Source organism: Nanorana parkeri, unplaced genomic scaffold, assembly GCF_000935625.1.
Source record: "Nanorana parkeri isolate BGI_ZX_2015 unplaced genomic scaffold, ASM93562v1 scaffold2, whole genome shotgun sequence".
Taxonomy (NCBI): Eukaryota; Metazoa; Chordata; class Amphibia; order Anura; family Dicroglossidae; genus Nanorana; species Nanorana parkeri.
In genome coordinates, this window is record NW_017306270.1 from 4,626,212 (window position 1) to 4,648,835 (window position 22,624).

A 22,624-nucleotide genomic window follows, 5' to 3' on the forward strand; every position below is an offset into this window, starting at 1 on the left:
ACAGTCATCTTATGTCTGTGTCCAATGCGTTTACCTGCTTTGTGCTCAGAAGCAAGTGCGTTTATTTTAAGTCAGTTTGCTGTGTTTAAAATGCATGCTTAATGAGCTGAGTTTACAAAGCTGATCTCCATGCAGGTGTGAAAAACATTATGTAATCCAGTTGTTTATTCATTTGTAAATTTAAATGTATTTCTACACATACCTAGCATAATATACACTGCCTGCCCAAAAAAGTAGCTAAGTCGATTTTGCTAAGCAAATAGGTAAGAGCCTTTCATTGGATAGGTGTTATAATCTGGGATTGCTTCAGTTGGTCAGGTCTAGGTTCAGCAACATTATATCCCCAAAAAATGAGGTCAGCTGCCTACCTGAATATACTAAATGACCAGGTTTTTCCCAATGTGCCATCACCTGATGGCACATTGGGCATATTCCAAGATGACAATGGCAGGATTCATAGGGCTAAAATGTGATAGAGTGGTTCAGGGAGCATGAGACATCATTTTTACACATGGATTGGCCATCACTGAGTCCAGACCTTAACCCCATTGAGAATTTTTGGCATGTGCTGGATAAGACTTTACACAGTGGTCAGACTTTCCCATCATCATTACATGATCTTGGTGAAACATGAATACAACTCTGGAATGAAATAAATGTTATGACAAGCTTATCGAAACATTGCCACTGTTAATACATGATGTAATCAAAGCTAAAGGGGCTCCAACAAGTGTGTGATCTTATTATTTGTCAAGGCAGTATATTTGACTGTGTCTTGATATCAGCCAGGTGTTCACCTGTACAGCAGCACTCTGACTGGGAAAGAGAAAGCAGTACACTGAGCCAAACAGAGCTCTGTTTTTGTATGTTGCTGTGAACATGCTTACTGGTGGGGAGAGAAAATGAAAGGACCTCATCAATGTGATACTGCTCCTTCATTGTCCATTTAAAGTTTGGGTTGGGTCCTGGGTCAAGTAGTGGTGTGCAGAAGAGTCCAGTACTTTGCTGCACTGTTTGGCATGGTGTGTTTTTGCACTACAAGACTGGACAGAATTACGGTTATATTTACTGTATATGTGTATTTGATCGCTGTCCTGGAGTTCAGCTGTAAATCTATTCAAGATGCATGGAAACCGATAAGTTAATGTGTGGTATGCATATAAAAAAAAAACACCTGAAATATAGAAACTCCTAAAACTGAGTTAAAGATGATCTTTTTTAATGATTATGTACATGCTGTGGAAAACAACTCTTGTGAATGAAGCCAGAGATGAAATCAAGATAAACAGCATTGTGTAAGCTTTTCCTTTTCTCGTTCAGGTCTTTGGGTCACAATGAAACTGCTCCCTGGTGACATTCATCAGATTCGTAAGGAATTTCCTCACCTGGTGGACAGGTCTACAGCTGTTGCACGGAAAATGGGATTCCCTGAAATTATCATGCCAGGTGAGTTTCAACACATCAAATGCAAACTTTTTAAAACCGGTCTTAATGGAATGCATTGTATGCAACACAAATGGGCATCTCCACACAATTTTGCTTGTTTTCATTAATATAAGCTAAGAACTATAAAGCTTATAAGGCTAAACATGTTGTAGCTCAAACTGCCTCCTTAGGCCAAATTGTAATTTCATATCAAAAACAAAGAAAATTGGGGTTCATAAAAAAAAAGAAAAGTATTGAAGAGCCTTGTTTTCTTTTAATCTCTTAATAGCACTCCAGGGATACCTCCAAATGCTCTTTTCCGGCAGCAGGTTGAATATGAAATCTGTTATTTAAACAATCTATCTCCAGCAGTCCAAAATAACCCCCACACAGCCACAACTACTGCTCTCCAATCTGCTATGGTCACACTCCCTGCTGATTGAAGAGCTGTAGATTTGACAAGGTGGGGATCAGGGCCGGACTGGGACAAAAAATAGGCCCGGGCATTTTAGACCAGCCCAATCATGTGACCCCGAAGGCCCCGCCCCAATCCAGGGGTGGGGCCAAACATGGAGGTGCACTCGAGGGGCATGGCCAAACACTGAAGTGCAATTGAGGGGTGGGGCCAGTTGCTGGTAAGTACAGGAGGGATACAGTTGACTCGCTGGATGCAGGTATTAGTGACGCGCTGGCTGGACGCAGGGATTAGTGACGCACTGTCTGGACGCAGGGATTAGTGATGCGCTGGCTGGACGCAGGGATTAGTGACGTGCTGGCTGGACACAGGGATTAGTGACGTGCTGGCTGGACGCAGCGATTAGTGACGCACCCCCCTGAGACTCCACAGAGCGCAACTGGGGCCCAGCCTCCTCTGCCGCTGGTCTGATGCTGCTGGGTCCCAGCCGCCTCCACCTATTCCCTCTCCCATGCTGCCCCTTGTACGGCCGATACGCATGTAAGGGGCCCGGGCCCCTCATATGAGTATCATCCATACCCCCCTGATGGCAGTCCTGCCTGTGTCTCTGCTATGTTTGGCTCCTGTGTCCAGCATGGGGTCGTGGAGCTCCCCTCACTCTGCTAGTGATCCCGCCTCCTCCTCCCTGTCAGCTCACTTTCTCCTCTGGGACTCCGTTCAGTGCGTGTGTCTTTAACAGGACACACACAGATCACTCGTCTGTCAGCTGGGAATGCGGGCGGGGCGGATCTCTGCTGTTCAGCCTGGCCGAGTGGCCGCTCTGTGCTCCTGATTAACGGAGCACAGAGCCGGCCATCGGGCATAGCAGACCGGCCCGAACACAATCAGGTTGATTGTGTTCAGCCCGGCCTGGCCCACCGGGCAAATGCCCGGTTTGCCCTATGGCCAGTCCGGCCCTGGTGGGGAGTGCATTCTGTTTTCCATGTATGTTCCAAATCTAAGTCCTAATTGTGCTCTTAAAGAGATGTGATTTTATTTTTTTGTGAAAAGATGATTACAGTATGTTTGAGACACGTTAGAAATTGTATTTTCCCCATTTGACACATATTCAAGTTTTATATGTGTTATGCACTGGGCCTTATGATACTTGAACATTACAATTGTAAAGCTTGAAATGCTTCTGTAGAGTATATTTGAAGAAAGAAAACTCCAAAAAACTTCCATCTTAACAATTAGACTTTTCTGCTAAGTATTGCCAATGTTGCCTGCTGAGTTCTTTTGTCTCCAGTGACATCCCATCTATGACTGGTCCTGCCAATTTCACAATGATCGGTGGACAGTTACCTAACACTTCTGATAATCTTAATATCCCAGTTAAATTGTTGACTGTTACAATGTGAGCATCCTCTGTACAGGCTTTTGAAGCACATTTAGGAGGTATCATGCCCCCCTATCTTGGTAGGAACAACAGGTCGTTCTCACATTCATAATATAACTAAACAAATGGCAGTCCATTGTTTTGCACCCTGTGAAGCAAATCAATGAAGATGTGTCAGACTTTTCTGTGGAGTTATTTTCCTGTTGCCCAACACTTTGAATATGGTAATTATTGGAGTATGCCACTGGTTGTTCTTGGCTGCTTTATTGCAGTGTATTGGAGCTTATCACTGGTAGGCCTCAACTGTTGTATTGTAGTGTATTGGTAAGCCTTTGATCTTGTCACTGGTAGGCCTTGGCTGTTGTCTTGTAGCAATGCAGAGGTTTATGAGAATACAATGTATTGGTGCACTTGAGTCATGTGTCTGAGTTGGTGGGAAACCAGTATATTATTATACTGCCTCTGAAGGTCTGACTTCAGGCCCATTCTTCTTGGAGCATAGATATATTTGTTTTGTTTTCTTGCTGTTAGATTTGCTGTTGAATTGTTGGCCTAACCTGCATATTTGGCCATGATAAAATTAGTTATATCAGCAAGTGTTCAGAATAAAGGTTGTTTGTTTTCACATGCTTTGTAAGGTGGCCTTTCCTTGATTACAGCACACAGCTGAAGCACTGCATTTGTGATGTAAATCAGAGGTGACATCCAGTGATGTGTAATTACTGATGAATTCCCTGAATTGGGAGGAAAACAACGCTCTCAAAACAATGCTGTGCCCATTTTAAGTGTTTAATGGCATCTGTGATCTAAGAAAGGTCTCTTCTTGAATTTTACTTTTGCTGTCATGTACAGATGAGCTTCACTGAAAGAGAACAACTGTTATAATTGTATTAAGAAAGTATTTAGAAGAAAAGCAAACTTATAATGGCTTAGTAGTTACAATTCTAATATTATTTAAATGCCCACATTCTGATTAAAAGTTAACCAGACTAGCTGGAAATGTTTGTTGCCAAAGCCTCATCAAGCTTTTATTTAGTGGAATAATGTACAGTCAGGGAATTGGAGGGAAGAGAAAATCAACATCCATTAGTGTGCAACTGATACAAAATAGGTAATTGAAACTCAAAACAAAACCTTACCTGTCCCAAGTATACAGAACAGCACTACATCATAAAAGCCACATATCCTTAGTCTTCTGCACCCAAACCTAGAGAGCTATTTTTTCAAATATTGACTTCAGCTCTTAGCTTGGTCTCATTGCAAGACGTGCCTAACCCTCCCTTCCCCTTCTCCAGAAAGGCATGCATTGAAGGATGCATTTGGAATTTACAATAGCCCCATCTATGCAACCTGAAAGCAGCCAAAGGTAATTAATGATGTGTAAAGTGTCTTAGATTATAATGTAGGAGGCCTTGCTGACTAATAGTGGCATCCTTCAGGGGGCTGAATCATGGAAGCTAGTTTTTGTTCACATAATAAATAAATGAACAAGTGTTAGTTTGTTATAATAGGATAAATAAACAGGTACTCTTTTAGTTTTCCTTCAGGCTCCTTAAGGCTAGGTTCACACCTGCACTACAGCGCACGACACCCGGGATCGCGCGGGCCTGTACAATGCAGGCAGCGATTGCCGCGCGATCCCATTGATTTTAATGGGTGACATCCGCGCGGCAATCGCAGAAAAAAGGTACAAGTACCTTTTTTTTGCGATACACGACACGTGGCTGTTTCAGCTGTGATCGTGTTCGGAAGCACGGGCGGAATCGCGGTGGGAAAATAATGGCACACACAGCACAATCAGTTCACGCCTTGGTGACACCTGACTGCACGGCAATCCGCGTGGAATCGTGCACGATTGTCGCACAGTGAGGTGTCGCCTAGGTGTGAACCTAGCCTCATGCTGCATTGTAAAGAGTGCTACTGCCCAGCTACCACAATATGGCACGTAATGGAATCGGGGCTCACTCACAAAGCGCACACACACAATGCCCTATGCGTGTGTTTACAGGGTTGTTTTTAATTTATTTTTACATTTTTATTTATTTTATTTTTCTCTTTATCACTTTTTTATTTTTATTACTTTTTATGACTTTTTAATATATTTTTTTCCACTAAACTTTATTGCTATCGCACAGTGGCTAACAATCCCCTATGTGATAGCCCTTCGAGGTGCCTCCCCATACAGAAGATCGAGCACAACATTGTGACAAGAAGCGGTGCGAGTGCATAGCTTCTGTGTCACTGATCACACAGATCGGATTGTAGAATGGACGATTGCTGGTCTGCTCCCCTCTCTCTATCCTGAAAACATTGCCCGCAAAGAAGAACCCGAAAAACAATGGGGAGGGGGGAGGTTTATCAGGGGGGACGAACAAGCAGGCTGCTACAAGTGATCTGGGCAACTGTATAGCTGCCCAAATCACTTGTACAAAATGAGCAGAGGCTTCCCTGCTCTACATTTAGCCCTGCTTGCCCGCAAAACAAAATCCATCCCTGGGCACTGCTGAAGCTTGCTATCATAATGAGGAGTACTAAGTCCACACAATGTGACTTGTATGTTTGTGGTTATTTTATTTTTATTTTTTTGTCTCAGCTAGCATTACTCTGATATACATATGAAAGTTTAAAACTGTTTCTGAACTTTTGAACTTTTTAATTTTTTTTTATTATTTCAAGGAAAGTGTGGCGATGTATAAATTCACACAAAAGTGTTAGATTTTTATTCTATGATGGTCGATTGGATACATTTCTTTTTTCAGAGAATATGTAGCCTAGAAGCAGAGTGTGTTACTTTGTGCTGGCCTGGTTTTCTACTTGGTAGGTTTATAAGCCATGAAAGCTCACTGATGTTCTTCCATTAATTATGCATGAGCATCACCAGCGCAATAGAACATCCTGACTGTTACATTAAACTCTAGCAAGGCTTGGGGTTTTCTATCTGGAGGCTTTCTTTTCATCACTTGCTCTTAAAGGAAATTAAGTACAATGCAAGTTGCTGCTTGATATCGGCTCTTCAGAGATTCCACCGTCAGGACTGTGTGGAAATGTGTTAATAACTTTCTACCATGGACTTGTACAGTTCTTGAATACAGCTTATGCAGACTGTTTTCCAATGGAATGTACTCATAACCAAAATCACCTTCATAAGTAAGTAGATGGCAAGTTCTTTAGCCTAAGTCACTGCTGGGCGATAAAAGTAAAGTATTTAAACACCTGGGGATTTATCATTCTTTAAGTGTCAAAGTAAAATATAAATTTTACATTGATTTGATATATAGTGTACACATATGTAACAGCTGGCCATTTTCTTGCACTTGGTACATGTTTTGACGGGTGACCTTTCACCTCCATTTGCTTGTGCATGCATAAACATGTGGTGCTGGTAGACATTCCTATACTAGGCTGATAATAATCAGTTAACAAAAACTTCCACCCAACCCAGCTATTTATCTGATAATCATGTCCTTATATTAGTCTCCATCACTTACAGTATATACAGTTGCTTGACATAGTTGGAATCATCATTTTAGGATGATCTTTGCTGTTCATGCGTAGGTGCTTTTAAAGTAGTATTAAACTCTCAATCTTGTTTTCAATAATGAATCCAGATCAAAGAAATATGCATTGCCCACCGAAGCAGTTCTTTACATTTTTGCCTATGCACTTAGTCATCATGTTTGTGAGCAGCTCCAATGCTCTCAGCTAGGCTTGCCTGAACTTCCTGTTGAGTGTAGGATCACAAGGGACAGAGCAGTATTTGGGAGCTGCCCATATACTAGCTTAGGGAAGAGGGGAGCTGGAAACTGTCATGCCTTGCTGTGCCTGTGTGCTTGCGTTTCATGTGCCCCATTGCACTTCTTACCGGTAAGTCCCTTTCTTATATTATTCCAAGGGGGTGCTGCAGTGAAAAGCGGATGGCGCCACTCATGTACACAAATAGAAAGCAAGTCATCGGCTGAACAAAAATGCTTGATTTGCGATATTATGAAAATCTGACATAATTAAAGACGAGTATTTTTGGTGTGCATAGTGATTTGCCAGTCACCTCTAGCCAATCACTATGGAATGTGTCAAGATAGATATTGATTGTCCAAGAACATGAAGGTGGGGTGTAAAGTTTGTAAAACATCCATGTTCTATTTTCCCATCATCATGGTGCCATTGTGGTCAGTTACTTATAATTTCTATTCTGTTTAGACCAGGGCACCTTTTATCACCAAGAGTATGCACCCTCATACATCCCTTTACAAGCTAATTTCTTTCTGATAGAAATAACAGATATGCTTCATGTGTGGACAACAATCATTTTCAGACACCTACAAACTAGCTACGATCAGCAACGAAACCCCACAAAATAAACATTTCTTTTACATTGTTTCTTTTCCATAGCTAATCAAAACCCAATCTGTTATTGCAGCAAGAAAGTGGAAACAATCGTTTGAGCATTAGCTATGAACATCAATACTTTTCAATACCTTTTTTTCTCTCTCTCTCTTTTCACATTTTATGAAGTTTAGAATCAACAGTTCAGAAAGCTTCTGTTCCATTGTTTCGATCCACATAAAAGCATGAGACTAAGGTTGCACAAGTTATATATTATATAGTTTTGGACATTATGTGGTGCTAGACTTTGATGCATCCAGAGTACAGTGAGGGTTGGAGGCTCATGCTGAGTGTAGTAATGGAATACAGGATTATTCTTTGGATTTGAATGCTGTCATTAGACCCAGGTGTAGTGATGTTAGTAGGGATCAATCTGAGGTCAGTGACCAAGATGAGTATAATGTGATTCTAGGCTTTAGGATGAGAGCTACGTGAGGTGTTGTGTGGACTGAGAATAATAATCTCTCTTTCTTGAGTGAGATGCTTGAAGCAGTAGGTGGCTAGAATGTGTATATACTGTATTCTTGTCATTGCCGTGCAGAGCTTTTAGCTAGGATGAGTTACTGCAACCGTAAAATCCTTTGTATACCTCAGACATTGGTTTGTTACAACATTGCTGGCTTTTAAAGTTTATGTCAACCCAAACAATGAACTAGTCTTTTTTGATCTATAAAATATATCAGTAAAAGTGTTTTTTTTTTATCTGATCAGTACAAAAAAATAAAATCTATTGATCCTGACAGAGCTCCAACGAGCTAATAACTTCCCATGCTCTCTGCCTATGCTGCACTTACATTCCAAGCAGTGTTCTCAGCCCTACCCTGTTGACCTCTGTGGGCTACAGAACACTTCTCCCCAATTGTTATGGAGATGTGCAGTGGTATAGGTGTTCTGTTGTCTTAATACATTTCTTGTCTTGTCCTAGGGTTACATTGCTGCTCTTTCAAAGATGCCTTAAAATGTGTGAGCGTGGTCACCCTAGGTTAGGAAGTGTGTTGCTGGCAGGATCACCAAGTGAAAATAAAAGAAAAACAAAGGCAAAAAGAAAAAAAATAATGCAGCCATCTGAGCTGCAATAGAGTACATTTTTGTTCTTGGGTTTAAACACATTTAGAGTGTTGGCCTAGGCTTTACATTTTTGAGACTTGTCCAGAACTGGCAAAAATAAATAAGTAAAAATACATTTATATTGATTGTGGTTCATTTCACCATGCCAAAAGCAAAACAGAATATGTGTGCCTCTCCGTTCAAGTTTTGGATAGAATCGACTCTTCATCTTTGATGTGTTGCTGCCACGTATGAGGTTAACAAACCCCTTATGTGATGGCATAGAGGAAGTCACAGCTCCTCCTTATGGACAAAACAGGCGTCTATTAGACCCGATAATTAAAATCTTATATATTTTTTAACATGTTAAGATCATTTAAAAAAATTATTTTCTGTCCTCTTGCATGTACAGCTTTCACTACAATAATACAGTGTAAACTATGGATGCACCGATACCTTGTACCATACTCCGTACAAGTACAGATACTTTTCGACTAGGGAAAAATTCAAAAGTTAGGAGGCAGTAGTCATTTGTAAGGAGCACACGGAGCTCCTGGGATTTGTACATCTCTGTTTTAATGTATGATTTTGTTTTTACAAACATATATAAAAGGATGCACCGATACCATTTTTACAAGTACAAGTACTGATACTCGCCCAAGTACATTTTTGTGTATTGTCATTTGACAGTTTTTCTAAAACAATACAGACTAATGATTTCAGGACAGTGGTGGAGCGCCAGAGCCAGGTCCCAGCTGCAACCCTCATAGTTCTCATGAAAATGCCAAGTATCTGCACTGGTATCTGAACTGGTATCAGTGCATCCCTAGTGTAAACTATAAGTTGAAGATGTTGTCTAAAGAAAGATATGAACTTTTAGATATTGGAGACCATGGCAAACAATTGACAAAGGTTCTTAAGCCCATCATGAGATATAGTGGAATATCATGTATAATATCTGGTGCACCAGAAGACTTTTAGGATGCAGTATGTAACCTGAGTATACAATACAATATATTATTGAGGCAAATATAAAAAGAAATGTTTATATATTAAAGCTTGATTTACAGTATCTAATTGATGTTATTGTTATATAGCTATAAGTTCTGTACAGTGCTATAGGGAGATGGTAGTGTTTTAATGGTGTAAGTCTATTAACAGATTGATACATCTTATATAAAGATTGATTTATATATTACTTATGATATATATTGATAATGAGCATCTCTGTTATGGTATCTCAGATATGAGTGGTATTTTTTTTAAAGCATATTAAACTGTAAGCAGCCCTGCCAATGCTCATTAAACATTCATGGTCCACCTTTCTAGTACAGCAATCACTGAACTGCATATAGACAGAAAGTGGCTGCAGGAAATCATCAGCACTGAGATACAACAAAAGGTCAAAACAAATGAAAACACTATTTTCTAAAAGACCAATACCCTGGTAATTGCTTGATACACATTGCTTTAAAAAACAAAATGCCATCCAGTTAGGGGTTTCATGTACTTTGACATGTATCATGGATCCCTATGATATGAGACTTATGATACAGCTGTGATAAGAGTAGAAGGCTCATATTATCTTTGTCATATACCAGATAAATGGTAATGGTAAATGTTTTTTTTTTTGCCCTTTAAATATATTGGTGGGGGACCTGCAAACCAGAGTAAACATGAAACTTTGCTTGTGACCTTCTTTTCTTTTACAGGCATTTGTATGTCTAGCTTTATAGACATGATGTTTTCCAGAGATGTGCATTGCTAACTTACAATTTGGTCATAATTTGCAGGCGATGTACGCAATGATATCTATGTCACACTTCTCCAAGGTGATTTTGACAGAGGCAACAAAACCACTGCCAAAAATGTGGAAGTCACGGTCTCTGTTTTTGATGAAGATGGAAAGAGATTGGAGGTATTGTATCTTCTTCCTTTGCTAACGTTTCCAGCCAGAGTCGTCCCTATAATGAGGCAGCCTGATGTGGTTGCCTCAGGCAGACGCATCATCTTGGGCCAGAACCTTTGTGGCTAGAGTGCCTCAGGTTGCTAAGAGCTCTTAGCAACCTGTGATGCCCTAGCCAGTAATCCCACCAAGCTCATTGGTGTCACTGGTTGGCAGGAGCTGAGCATGATGATACTCTGGTTGGCATCCTGCCCAGCTCCTGGCAACCAGTGACATCAGTGAGCTGGGCGGGACGTCGGGCACCATGAACTCTCTCCCCCCTTTCCCATTCCACTATGAGCCACCTGTCCCCACCACTCCTGTAACGTGCACCAAAATCGACTAACTATCCCAACCACCCTTTCAAAACGCCCCCCCCAAAAAAACGTGCACCACGAGCATAGCCCCCTCCCCTATTTTTAAGATTCATCTCCTGAATTTAGTTTTCACTTTTAAGCTGCTTATACACTGGTTGGATTTTGTGTGAACGTTCATATGAAATATCTCATCAGGACATTCGATAATGCCATTGGAGACTTGACGGATGTCGTTAAAATTTCATTTATTTTTTACATTCAAGTTTTTCATGAATGGAGTTTCCTGAACAATAATCACATTCACTGTTTTGAAATTCATTCTTTCAAGAAAAATTTTCCTCCCTGCTCCTTCATTTTTTTATTTTTTTTCGTCACTATGGTCAAAAACGATCGTCAATTTGACTCTATTAACTATTAGAAAATTAAACGATCAAAAATGTTTCTAACTACATTCTTATAGTGTATGGCCTGTGTTAATGCGCACGTCTGCTTTTTTTTTCCTTTTGAAAAACCATTATCTATATTGGATATCTGTACTATTAAAATCTCTGATGCATCTTCCATGCTTCTTGTACTATTTTAGAACACAATATCAGTCGGATTTCCCCTTTAAGCAGTAAACTCCTAATGCCATTAATGGCTTTAGTGTATTAGTTTTGGGTGCTTTATTATAAAGCTGTCCGTTTAGGAACACACTTGAATGTATTTGTTTTGTCCTCCTCTCTTTCAAGAATGTGATTTACCCGGGGGCAGGAGATGAAGCGATTTCAGAATACAAATCTGTGATATACTATCAAGTGAAGCAGCCCCGCTGGTTTGAAACTGTTAAGGTAATGAAAAGAATGTGGGATGTTTGTCACCAGATTATTATGGTTAATTACAAATACAAATCCAACATGTTTTCCCAAATAATGATATCAAACAAGCAAGCTTAAACAATAAACAGTTTGCTGTTTTTGTCTAACTGTGTAGTCCTTCAAATGTAAAATATTTTTTTTTCTGAGTTGTAAATTGGGCCTAATTTACCCAGAGTGCCCGAAGAATGGATTTCCTTTATTGTCCACAGCAGCCACTTAGATTTTCCCTTTCATCTTCTTAGTTTTAAACCTGTACTCCAGGGAGATATAAAAGACAAATTGATGCAGCGTTGTAATCATTATTACAGTCTTTAAATGCAAGTATCTTAATATGACTTGGTATAAGCGTCTTGCAGTGCATATAAAGCAGAGCTTAGAAAAGGTGAGGGAGAGGCAGCCCATCAGGTGTGTTCAGTGCAAGGCGCATGCTGCTAAAAGGAAATATCTGTAAAAAATAAGTCAAGGCAACTGGACTTGCTGTATTTTTCTTGAAGACGTTTCACTGGTCATCCAACCAGCTTTCTCAATTCAGAATGACTTGTACAAAAAATTATCTGGCAATAAATATGGTGAATGTTGCTCCAATCCACATAATCTGTTAGTCACAACCAGGTGTTTATTGCATTTGCATAGTTGGAGTCTAGGAGGTGTTATTAACCTGCCCAGAGAGAGGTTAAAACAGCATTGTAGGTGGCAGACAATAGATGTCTCACCCCCAGCATCTCTATTCGAGCTTGGCTTCTCCATCAACGTATTTAAGAAAAATACAGCAAGTCCAGTTAACTTGACTTATTTTTTACACACATACCATGACCTGGATGAATGAGAACCTTTACAGACATATGCTAAGAGGAAAGAGCAGAGTGACTGAGAGATGAGCTTATCAGTTTGTTGCTTCTCCTTGTACTGTACAGTCACAGGGAGGAGGTGGGGAGGTTACCTATATGCGAGAGGAAAACTGCAGCAAAGAAAGATCAGGTCCTCCTTCCAGGAAAAACTGTGTTGTGTGGTAGAGCTGTGTAAATCTAAGGACTGGAAAGCAATAAAAATCCTTTTGAAAGGGAAAACAGTTCACCTATGTCATAAACGCACAATAAAGTGCGGCAACCCAATGATGTCACCTTAAAACTTTATTTAAATCCAGCAGCTGATATTCTCTTGTCACCACCCAGAAACCTCCCAGCAGTAGACGCATTTCACCCTAACGGGCTTTATTGTACGGACCCTTACATGTATTCAAGTGTGTAAGAAACGACTGGAATGCAGATTAATTACGTGTTTTAGGCACATTGCATAATAAGGCCTAGAGCATATGATGAACTGTGCACGGCAATCTGATCTGATAGCAGGATTGGCACAGGAGACAATTAAAGAAGGCATTTGCTTAGCCACTGCTAGACAAGAATGCACATAAACGTATTGCATTTTGTTCCAGGTTGCAATCCCGATTGAAGATGTGAATCGGAGCCATTTAAGGTTCACGTTTCGCCACCGATCATCTCAAGAGTGTAAGTAAAGTGATGCGCTAAGCACCTGTTCACACCAGGAGCCCCTGAAATGGCGGGTTTAAGCAGCTTCATTGTGCTTTTACAAGTGTTTTTCAGCAACATTTTAGGAGTATTTGTGAGGGTGTTCAAATAAAATTGATGTGTTATTGGGCATTTAAAATCTTGTAAGCACTTCTAACAAGTGTTTTATGAGTGTTTCTAAATGTTTAATGAGTGTTTTATTAACACTGTTTGGGACTTGCTAGAAATGCACCCAGTATTTTACTAGGGACATGCTGGTTGCAGAAGATTTACAAAAGTAAAAATTTCTTAGAAGACTCTCCAAAAAAAAAAAAAAAATGACACAAACTATTTTTGCACACCTTTTGCAAAGTACACTGCCTCGTCAAGGATTTATAGTCTGAACAGGCCCAAAGTATTTTTTTATTGTCTAGATTTTTTTTGTGCATTGTGCCTGCTATTTATTACACCACACCATGCAACTAGTTCTGTATTATTGCTTTCAGTCTACTTTGTGTCACCCCATTGACAAAGAAATGATTCATTGGTAGTACCATAATGGTATTTGGTAGACCTGTGCCATCGTAACAAACCGGCATGGCTTCATGCACAATGAAAAATTTACTCTGAAAGGGAATGTTGCTTCAGAAAACTGCTGTTGGGTGATGCAGCAAACCCTTCCTCCAGTCAAAAGCACATGCTAGATTCATTGGGATTTATTTACTAAAAGCAAATAGTCTGTTCGTTATGCAGTAAGATTTTCTCTTTTTTAGTTTACCGATTGAGTTGAAGCTCTGCTGACTTCCATCATCCAATCATGTGCAAGCAAAAATACTGTTTGATTTTCACCACATAAAGTTAATGGCAAACTATCTTGCAACGTGAACAGCCTATTTGCCTATATTAAATCAACCCCACTGTATTAGAAATCAGTGGTACACAGTGGGACCCACTGCTATTCACAAGACCCCAGTTGCTGTATCCAACAAGAGTGGTTACTTTGTTGCATCATGATATAAAAGTCAACTGCTATATAAGGCTTTCCCAGCACTTCTCCATGTTTGAACAACATTCATGTAAGGAATAAAAGTATTGTATGTTTTTTCTTCCACAGCTAAAGACAAGTCAGAAAAGATATTTGCTGTAGCATTTGTGAAACTAATGAGATATGATGGAACAACACTAAGAGACGGAGAGCATGATCTCATTGTTTACAAGGTAATGTAAGTCCCTTCATTAGTTTTGTATAGTGAATTACATTTGAAATGTAAGACAGTTTGACTGATTTTTCTCTCACTGAAACATTGCATGCTTATGGAATGATGTCCAAAGAAAATCATCACTTCTATAACTTGTAATAACTTGTATATTGTTTTTTGACCTGATAAAGACCATCCAATTATGTGAATTCAAATTTAGCACTGGATGCACTGCGGCACTACTTTTTTTTTTTTTTTTTTTAGCATCCAGGATTTGCTAATCTGAAAATGTTGACACTTGCTAATGGTGTCTGTCAAGAGCTGGCCTGCCCCCTCCTGCATCTTTCTATTGGCCAGGTCTTATAATGCATGGCCTTACAGTCAATAGGAAGAGGCAGGAATATTATTAGGAAGTGTAAGAGTGCATATTCTGGCCACTCAGGGTGCTGAAGAAGACATCCATTGTAAGTAGATTTGATTGTGGAAGATATCAATTGAGGTTGGTATCACCTACATTGATGTTCCAAGGTGGTGACGACAGCTAAAACAGCCACACATAACATTCCGCTCTGCTGATCTACCAAGGTTATAGGTAAATACCATGAAGGCTTATAGAGTTGGCTGTAATTGTCACAAACTATATTAAAAGCATCACCACTGGAAGAACCAAGGTGTGTACACCATTTTTTTTTATATCTAAAGAAGGTCTTTGAATTTCCATAAAATAAAGATGCATTTCTCGAAGTTTCTGAGCTGGTTGTATTAGAACCCAAAGCTGCAGACTAAAAGGCTGCCCAGGATTCAGCTCAATATTGTTCTCATGCTTCTCTGCAGAAAATGCTGTTTCCATAATAAATTATCTCTACTTAATATAAAAAATAGATTAGTGATTTACACCTGTGTTTATCATGGTACTTGTTTTCCAGAATTATTGGAAATTATTGTAACATTTAATTGGATATCTATCATTGGTAGAACAAATCCATGAATCACAAGTTGGGAATTTAAATTATTGTTGCAATTAAGTGCATTATTCACAGAAATTGAGGTATGCTGGCTGCTTTTTCTTGTGTATAAAGTATTTGTTTACATTTTGGAAGATCCCTTGTTCTCTTATTAAATGGCTTGCTTTTTAAAGAACATTTTATAATTGGCCGTTTCCCACTGCTTATACTTTGTGAGAAATGGCCTAGGTGTTCAGCTGTGACCTAGGGAGACTTAAAAGCATTTAAGTCTGGATATTTACGTATCTACATTTCACTTGCAGATTGCACATAATGCTTTTGTTATTCTTTTTGCAAAAAGGCAGAGGCGAAGAAGCTTGAAGATGCATCGACATACCTGGGCCTCCCTGCCACAAAAATTGAACTGGAGGAGAAAGGACACGCATCTCTGGGGAAAAGCATGCAGAATTTAGGCAGCTGTACCATCAGCAAAGACTCCTTCCAAATAGCCACTCTCGTCTGCTCAACTAAACTCACACAGAATGGTAAGATCCTGGGGTATGGCTCTCTGAAGTATTGTTGGGTCTTGGCTAAAATGCCAATTTCTATAAAACAGTTCCATAGTACAATAAAATGTGCCAGCTGTTTGCCTCTCTCCCATTTATTTAAGACTGGGATTTCAAAATGAATCTGAGTTGCCACCTTCGGGTCACACCTTGTATTATAGTGCAATCGTTTTACCAGGTAATACAGTGTTACTTTCACTGTCGAGACAAAAAAAACTACTCTGTATCATGACAGAATTTCCACACAACCAGTATAGATAGATATCTTGTTTTCCTGTTATGCTGGTTGTGTGAAAATTGTATTTTATATATGCTGTTGCCCTGCTGGTAGGAAAATGCACCCAGTTGGCTCCTAAATTATACAGAGGACTCAACATCCCAGACTGAGTTGGATAGGTGATGTTTCTGCATATTAGATGTTGAGACTAAAAGTCTGCACTTGAAGCACCATACAGATGTAGAGAACAGCGGGATGCGGATGTGACTGGCGTTTGAGGGTGATGATGAAGGCATGTTCCTCACTGTGTCACAAGCAGAAGACAAATCCTAATTAAGCCTATAAAATACTTTTAAATATGTTGGCAGATGCTAGCTTTTATTACTGTTCAGTTCAGTGACTCCTTGTAGTATCATGATGAAACTAGAGGACATGAATGAATGTGGCTAGGTCGAGCTGATAATCATGAGTTGCAAAGGTTACCTGAAATAACAGAGCCATGTAGGTAATAGAAACCTGTCATAAGAGAACCATAGAGAATGCAAGCAAGTGATGACCTCCTTCTGAATATTCTTAGTTGTTATTCTGCCCCACTGGCTTCAATACTTTTTAGTAACTGATCTGGAGCAAGCATGCTGATCAAATAAATGTCAGTGGCTTGGATTTGCATACTTATTGTAGGCCATTGACTCAGAAGCTTTGAAGCCAAAGGGCTAGCATGTCAACCATACAGCTAGCATTTTCAGGAGAGCTCAGCAATGGCAGCCTCCATGTTTGATGAGATATTTCTTAAAAGAAGTGTAGATATGGAACAAGTGGCTTTCGTTTTACATATAAAGCTGCACAATTACCATTTAAGACTGGATATTTAAATGTTTTGTGAGCCCAGTTGTGAGAGGATCTTTATAAAATTATAAAAGTAATATTTTTATTTTTCCTTTTGTAGCCGCATTTTGTGGAATTTTTTGGATAATGGTTTGAAATATCCCTAAAGTTGGTCTAAATAAATTTCAGTTCCTTTTGGAATTGTGACCCTTAAATGACCAGCATGCCTCAAATTCAGTTTTGATATCTCAAAATATCCAAATCCACTATTTGATTTGCTTTTTTAAATGTGGTATGTTTCTTTTCTTTCAGTGGATTTGTTGGGTCTCTTGAAGTGGCGCTCTAATACGAACTTACTGCAGCAGAATTTGTGCCAGTTAATGAACGTTGATGGAGGAGAAGTTGTAAAGGTAAACACCAGTCTTTTCACCGCATCCTGTACTTCAGCTTTTTGCTTTTTGCTATATGTTGTATGTCTCCCATTTGATAAATAATTTGAGATAATAGAAGTATATTTGAAAGGCTCACAAGGTAGTTGTATTTAGAAGTGTCTCTTGCAAGAGGCTTAAGGAAGTCCTGGGCCAAAAAAAAAAAATTGCTTTACAAGTTACTTTAACGTATGGGGTCTAATTCACTAGAGTTACTGTAATGTAGAACATAAGCTTTTAAAGTGGATCTCAACTCAGAAAGTAAAGATTTCTTAAAGGGGACACCTAGTGATAATTGCTCCCAAACAGTAGTCTGAAAAATTTATTTTTTTGTCTTGAATTTCTCCTGAAAATCACCAGTACACTTCCTGTGCCTAAAGCCTAATAGTTGTATATTTGTAGTGTGTGAGATCTCGGACACTGCTACCTTTGGTTGATGGTCTCACCAGATTTGGAATGAGAGTTGGTGATGTTACTACTTATTCACTGTTCGAGTTTAGCTTTCAAGAGAAGCTTGAAGACTTTGCATATTCAGAAATAAGTGATAGTGTCTGTATATCACTCCTTCCACTGCCCTAGCCGGTGCAAAATACCTGGGGCATATGGATGTGGGGAAACATGTAACCACCCCCCATGATGTAATACTTGGGTCTAGAACCGAAACAAAGAGTACTGTCACATGGCTGTGGAGTGACATAACTGCCTCCTCTAAGCTTTGACATTGTGTTTTGGTTATGGCTGCAGTTGGAGAAAGCTGGAAAAAGCAAAAGAGGTGAGTATAAAGTGGGTCAGGGCGTTGGCTTTACATAGACACTACAACATTTGCCCAGTTTGGGCAAAGTCAAAGTGTTAATTTAAAGAGTCACACCAGGATAATTCCGTTTTTGGTAGATGACTGTTTGTTAATTATTTCATCCATTAGAGTCTCCAGGGGAGGCTCCCCACTGTAATTCCCATATTTGCCACCCATATTTATCCTTACTAGGCAGCAGGAAAAGTCTTGTCAGTGCATTTCATTGTCTTGTATTGTAAAAACAATGAAAAATCCAGCAGGGAGATTATTCCCTCCAAATGTATCTGCAGGTAAGAGGCCCTGAACACTCAGCTGCAGAGATCAAAGTTTGATTCAGTTTGCCAACATCTTTGAACACCACATTTTGGCTGAAGCTGTCACAAAGTCAAACAAGTCAAAGTAGTGTTCCCCGTGTCCCTGACATATGCTTTAATCTCCTGTCAAAGAATATGACGGTTCACACAGGATGAGTTTTATGTTGGAGTTGTACAGGCTTTGTGACGAGCGATGCTGCAATAAGACTGCCCCCTAATGCTGTTTTCAGTGAAAAACCACTATGTTTGGCAGGTGGTCTGGGACACACTTGTGTGCCTTCTTCTGATATGCAAGAGGTCCTTTTGAAGCCAAAGGGCTAGCATGTCAACCATACAGCTAGCATTTTCCATACAGCTAGCTAGCTAGCCAAAATGTGGTGTATAAAGGATGGAAGCGGGAAGCTAGTCACAAACGACAAGGAGAGGGCCGAGGCGCTGAACGCTTTTTTCTCCTCAGTATACACTCGGGAGGGAAACGGGTTTGACACACATGATAAAACTCCCAGTTTAACTCAAAATATACCATATAAAAATGATTGCCAAATTAAAATCAAACATTTGGATAGGTTTTCTTGAGGAGTGAACAACATGTTTTACTTTGTTGGGAATCTATTTAAAAGCTGTTATTTTTCAGTGTTCCCTTTTTATCAAAGTAAAAGCAGCATTTTCAGATTCCCATTTATCATAAATGTTTTGTCTGCAGTCAGTTTAAAAATTCAAGACAGAATTTTGCACTATTCTAATTTACAAAATGTGCCATGATGTTAACTCAGAATCTCTACCTGTAGTTCTTGCAGGACACATTGGATGCGCTGTTTAACATCATAATGGAAAACTCTGATACGGAAACATATGATATATTAGTCTTTGATGCCTTGGTAAGTTCTTGCGGAGGAAACAAAACGATAAATACGGTGCAATATTATTTGAAATAATGTTCTTTCTTGTTGCTGTTGTTAACAATAAACAGCCATTGTTGTCAATTGTCTGCATTATGATCATATTTACCATAAGGAAACAGCTGAAATTTGATAGATTAAAGTTTGCAGAATAGCGAAGTGGGTCATATTCTATTATGATAGTGATAGATGTGTAAAACATAAACTAGAATATGATGTGCCGCTTGTGTCCTCCTGGTTTAGGTCATTTAAGGTAAGGCGGTATAAAGTAAGATTATAGAGCAATTCTGAAATAGCACCATATTTTTATTATCGCTAGTCACCAGCAACAATAGGTGCTGCATTCTGCAATAAATATTTACAATGCAGTTAAAGGATTAGTGCACTTTGAAAAAAGAAACTGTTGTTGAAGTCAGGCAGGCCTGCTACTTGTACTGTTTTATGATAACCTTACATACACTGGCTGTAGAATATATTGGGCCTTTTCTAGAATGTCTCTACCCCCAAGCCTGTGCCCCCCCCACTTAATTTTACTGGCGACATAATTACAAGGCTGGTAAAATGCTTGTACAGGCAGTAGTTGGGAGTTCAATTCCTTTTGACATAGGCGTGGCCTATGACTAGTGTTCCCCAAGGCTAGTATTTATGCCCTAAATTGGGATAATGCTAATCATATTGACCAGGATCCACCTAGGTACCTAATGTATACTCTGTTTTTTTGTGGTAAGTTTATACCAAGCTGTGATATCTGGCCAAGCTTTAGTCATACCATTGTTTTGGTTTAAAGTTATTCAATTCAGAAAAAGAGTCACTTCACATCCTAGTGTGCCGTGGTAGCGTATGCACCGCAGGTCACTCTTTCATACCTTAAGGGGTGCTTATTTATGTTGAATGGGCCTCAACCCAGGAACAATCACTGTTTTTTTTTTATGGCAAGGCATCATAACACACACATGTGACGTGGTGTATTTTAACGCAGGTATGTTGTGTATGTACATTGGAATGCCAATTAACATATTATATTATCGACACACATACACATCATGTTGCAATGCTCTGCAGGAACTAACTGTGACCAAGCCCCCAAACCATCCTTTAGTTGGTAAACCTACTTCCTTTAAAATTTCATACATGATTTGTTTTGTGGCTTTCAGAATGCCTCTGCACAGCAGTAAAACCTCTTGACAGAGTATATTATCTTTTGCAGTCATGGCTATTCAGATGTATATTTTTCTTTGCTTTAATGCCACCAATAGATATCAGCAAGGTTGTCAGGGACATATATAATTTCTTTCAGAATGAACAAGAACATGCAATCAGAAATGTGTGTAGCTAGACCACAGAGAAAGGGGGGAATCCTCTACTTATTGGAGGCTCAAGATATGTAGTTCCCAGAATTCCATGCTGCTGACAGGGGATTTTACACAATAAGCTGGCGGGGTGTCCTAATAACATTTCCAGAATGGCAAAAAAAAAAACCCTTTGCGAGTAGTTTGACTAGAGTGCACACTTACAAATATATATCCAACAATGTATATGAGCGACTGTTGTACAAGACCATGGTCTCAGCTGTGTTCACTTCTCCTGTTGTAATATTCTCTTCTAGTGGTATCTCCCATGCTTCAAGCATTTTCTGTGTGATAGAAGGTGGGATCTGCTTCCTACATTAATTCATATTTAATGAGTACATTTTTTTCCCTCCCCTTTTCTCAGGTGTTTATTATTGGCCTGATTGCAGATCGCAAGTTTCAACACTTCAATCCTGTTTTGGAGACCTACATAAAGAAACATTTCAGTGCAACCTTAGCTTACACGTACGTTTAATCTTCCTCCACATTGAGATCAGCAGTGACACTGTGCGCTCACTGCAAGGCTACTCAGGACGCCGCTAAACGCTTGCTGCCTGGGGTTTATATATTCTTCACTGATTTCTGACCTATTTAATGCATGCAAATAGATGCTTAATCCTTCCTAATGGAAATCGGCAAAAGTTTGGTTTTGCATTTACCTTTTAATATTCAAAGCGGGTTAGTGAGCCTTCCAGAGAATGCGCACACACATGCAGCATATTTTAAATGGGATCTTATGCCTAAATTCATTCTCAGAGCAGTTTATCCCCCCCCCCCCCGGGTAGATAGACATAATAGTTCCAAGCCTCCCTCCCTTTTTTTAATGCGACCTAAAGCTGTATTCGCTCCAGAGTAACATCTTCAGACATTTAGGTGAAATAAGTTGTTGTTGAGTGGAAGTTCAGACTTTCTGTGAGGCTGATGTGAACATTTTAAACTTTTAAAATGAAACCCACCTAGAGCTTAGCCCAGTTTAACTGGGGGCCCGTTAGTGTATAGAAAGGCTCAGGTCTGAAAGCTAGGAAGGCATGTCCTTAGTAACACAGTAAACTAGGAAAGTAAACTAGAAAATAAGCTTTTCTGGCAAACAGATGTAATTGTAGACACCTTGGTTTACTATAACTGACACGTTCACTTTATTTATAAGTAGGAACTTAGAATCTAAAACAGGAGCCAATTAAGCCAATTATCCTGCCCCCATGTCTTTGTAGTGTGGGAAGATACCGGAGTACCCACAGGAAACCCACACAAGCACAGGGAGAACATGCAATTTCCAGGCAGATAGTGTCCTGAACGGGATATGAACTGGGAACCCAAGTGCTGCAAGGCAGAAGTGTTAACCACTAAGCTTTATGAGAAGCAATTTTGTTTAAAAACTGGGACTGTCTCTTTTTTTAGGGTGGCATGATTTACAAACAATGCCCTCCAATGTAAACATCATGATGCCGTCTATGACTCTCTTGAAGAGTAGATTAAGAGCAGATTACCTTTAAACAAGATTTTTCAAGTTTTTGGATACCCTCCTTGATCCTTCTATTTTCTATGTAGAAGAGGGTAGAGTCAACATACCACAAGTAAAGGACAGCGATCACCATTGACTAAGAATCCATCAAGATCCCAGTGCAGGAATGTTGGTTCTGAGGTTAGGTAGATGTCTCATTATACATCATTTATGAGGTAGTATACTTTACTCTGTGTTACCTTGGTATTTTACCCTGCATTGACAATGATCCAATGCTAATATGTTCCTACAACTTGCAGACACATACCTTGCTACTAAGCCAAACTCAAGTCTGTGGTTTTTAGAAACCCCCC

At 39.6% G+C, this 22,624-nt stretch overlaps 1 protein-coding gene across 1 annotated transcript in view; it reads left to right on the forward strand.

The window, feature by feature from the left end:
• DOCK1 (dedicator of cytokinesis 1) overlaps nt 1-22,624 on the forward strand; it is a 373,877-nt gene that overhangs the window by 112,039 nt on the left and 239,214 nt on the right. Inside the window, exons 14-22 of the mRNA XM_018561275.1 lie at nt 1,321-1,446; nt 10,442-10,566; nt 11,642-11,740; nt 13,203-13,275; nt 14,390-14,493; nt 15,780-15,963; nt 17,339-17,436; nt 19,350-19,439; nt 21,174-21,274. Of these exons, the coding sequence (XP_018416777.1) occupies nt 1,321-1,446; nt 10,442-10,566; nt 11,642-11,740; nt 13,203-13,275; nt 14,390-14,493; nt 15,780-15,963; nt 17,339-17,436; nt 19,350-19,439; nt 21,174-21,274 (1,000 nt within the window). The remainder of the gene's footprint in view (nt 1-1,320; nt 1,447-10,441; nt 10,567-11,641; nt 11,741-13,202; nt 13,276-14,389; nt 14,494-15,779; nt 15,964-17,338; nt 17,437-19,349; nt 19,440-21,173; nt 21,275-22,624) is intronic.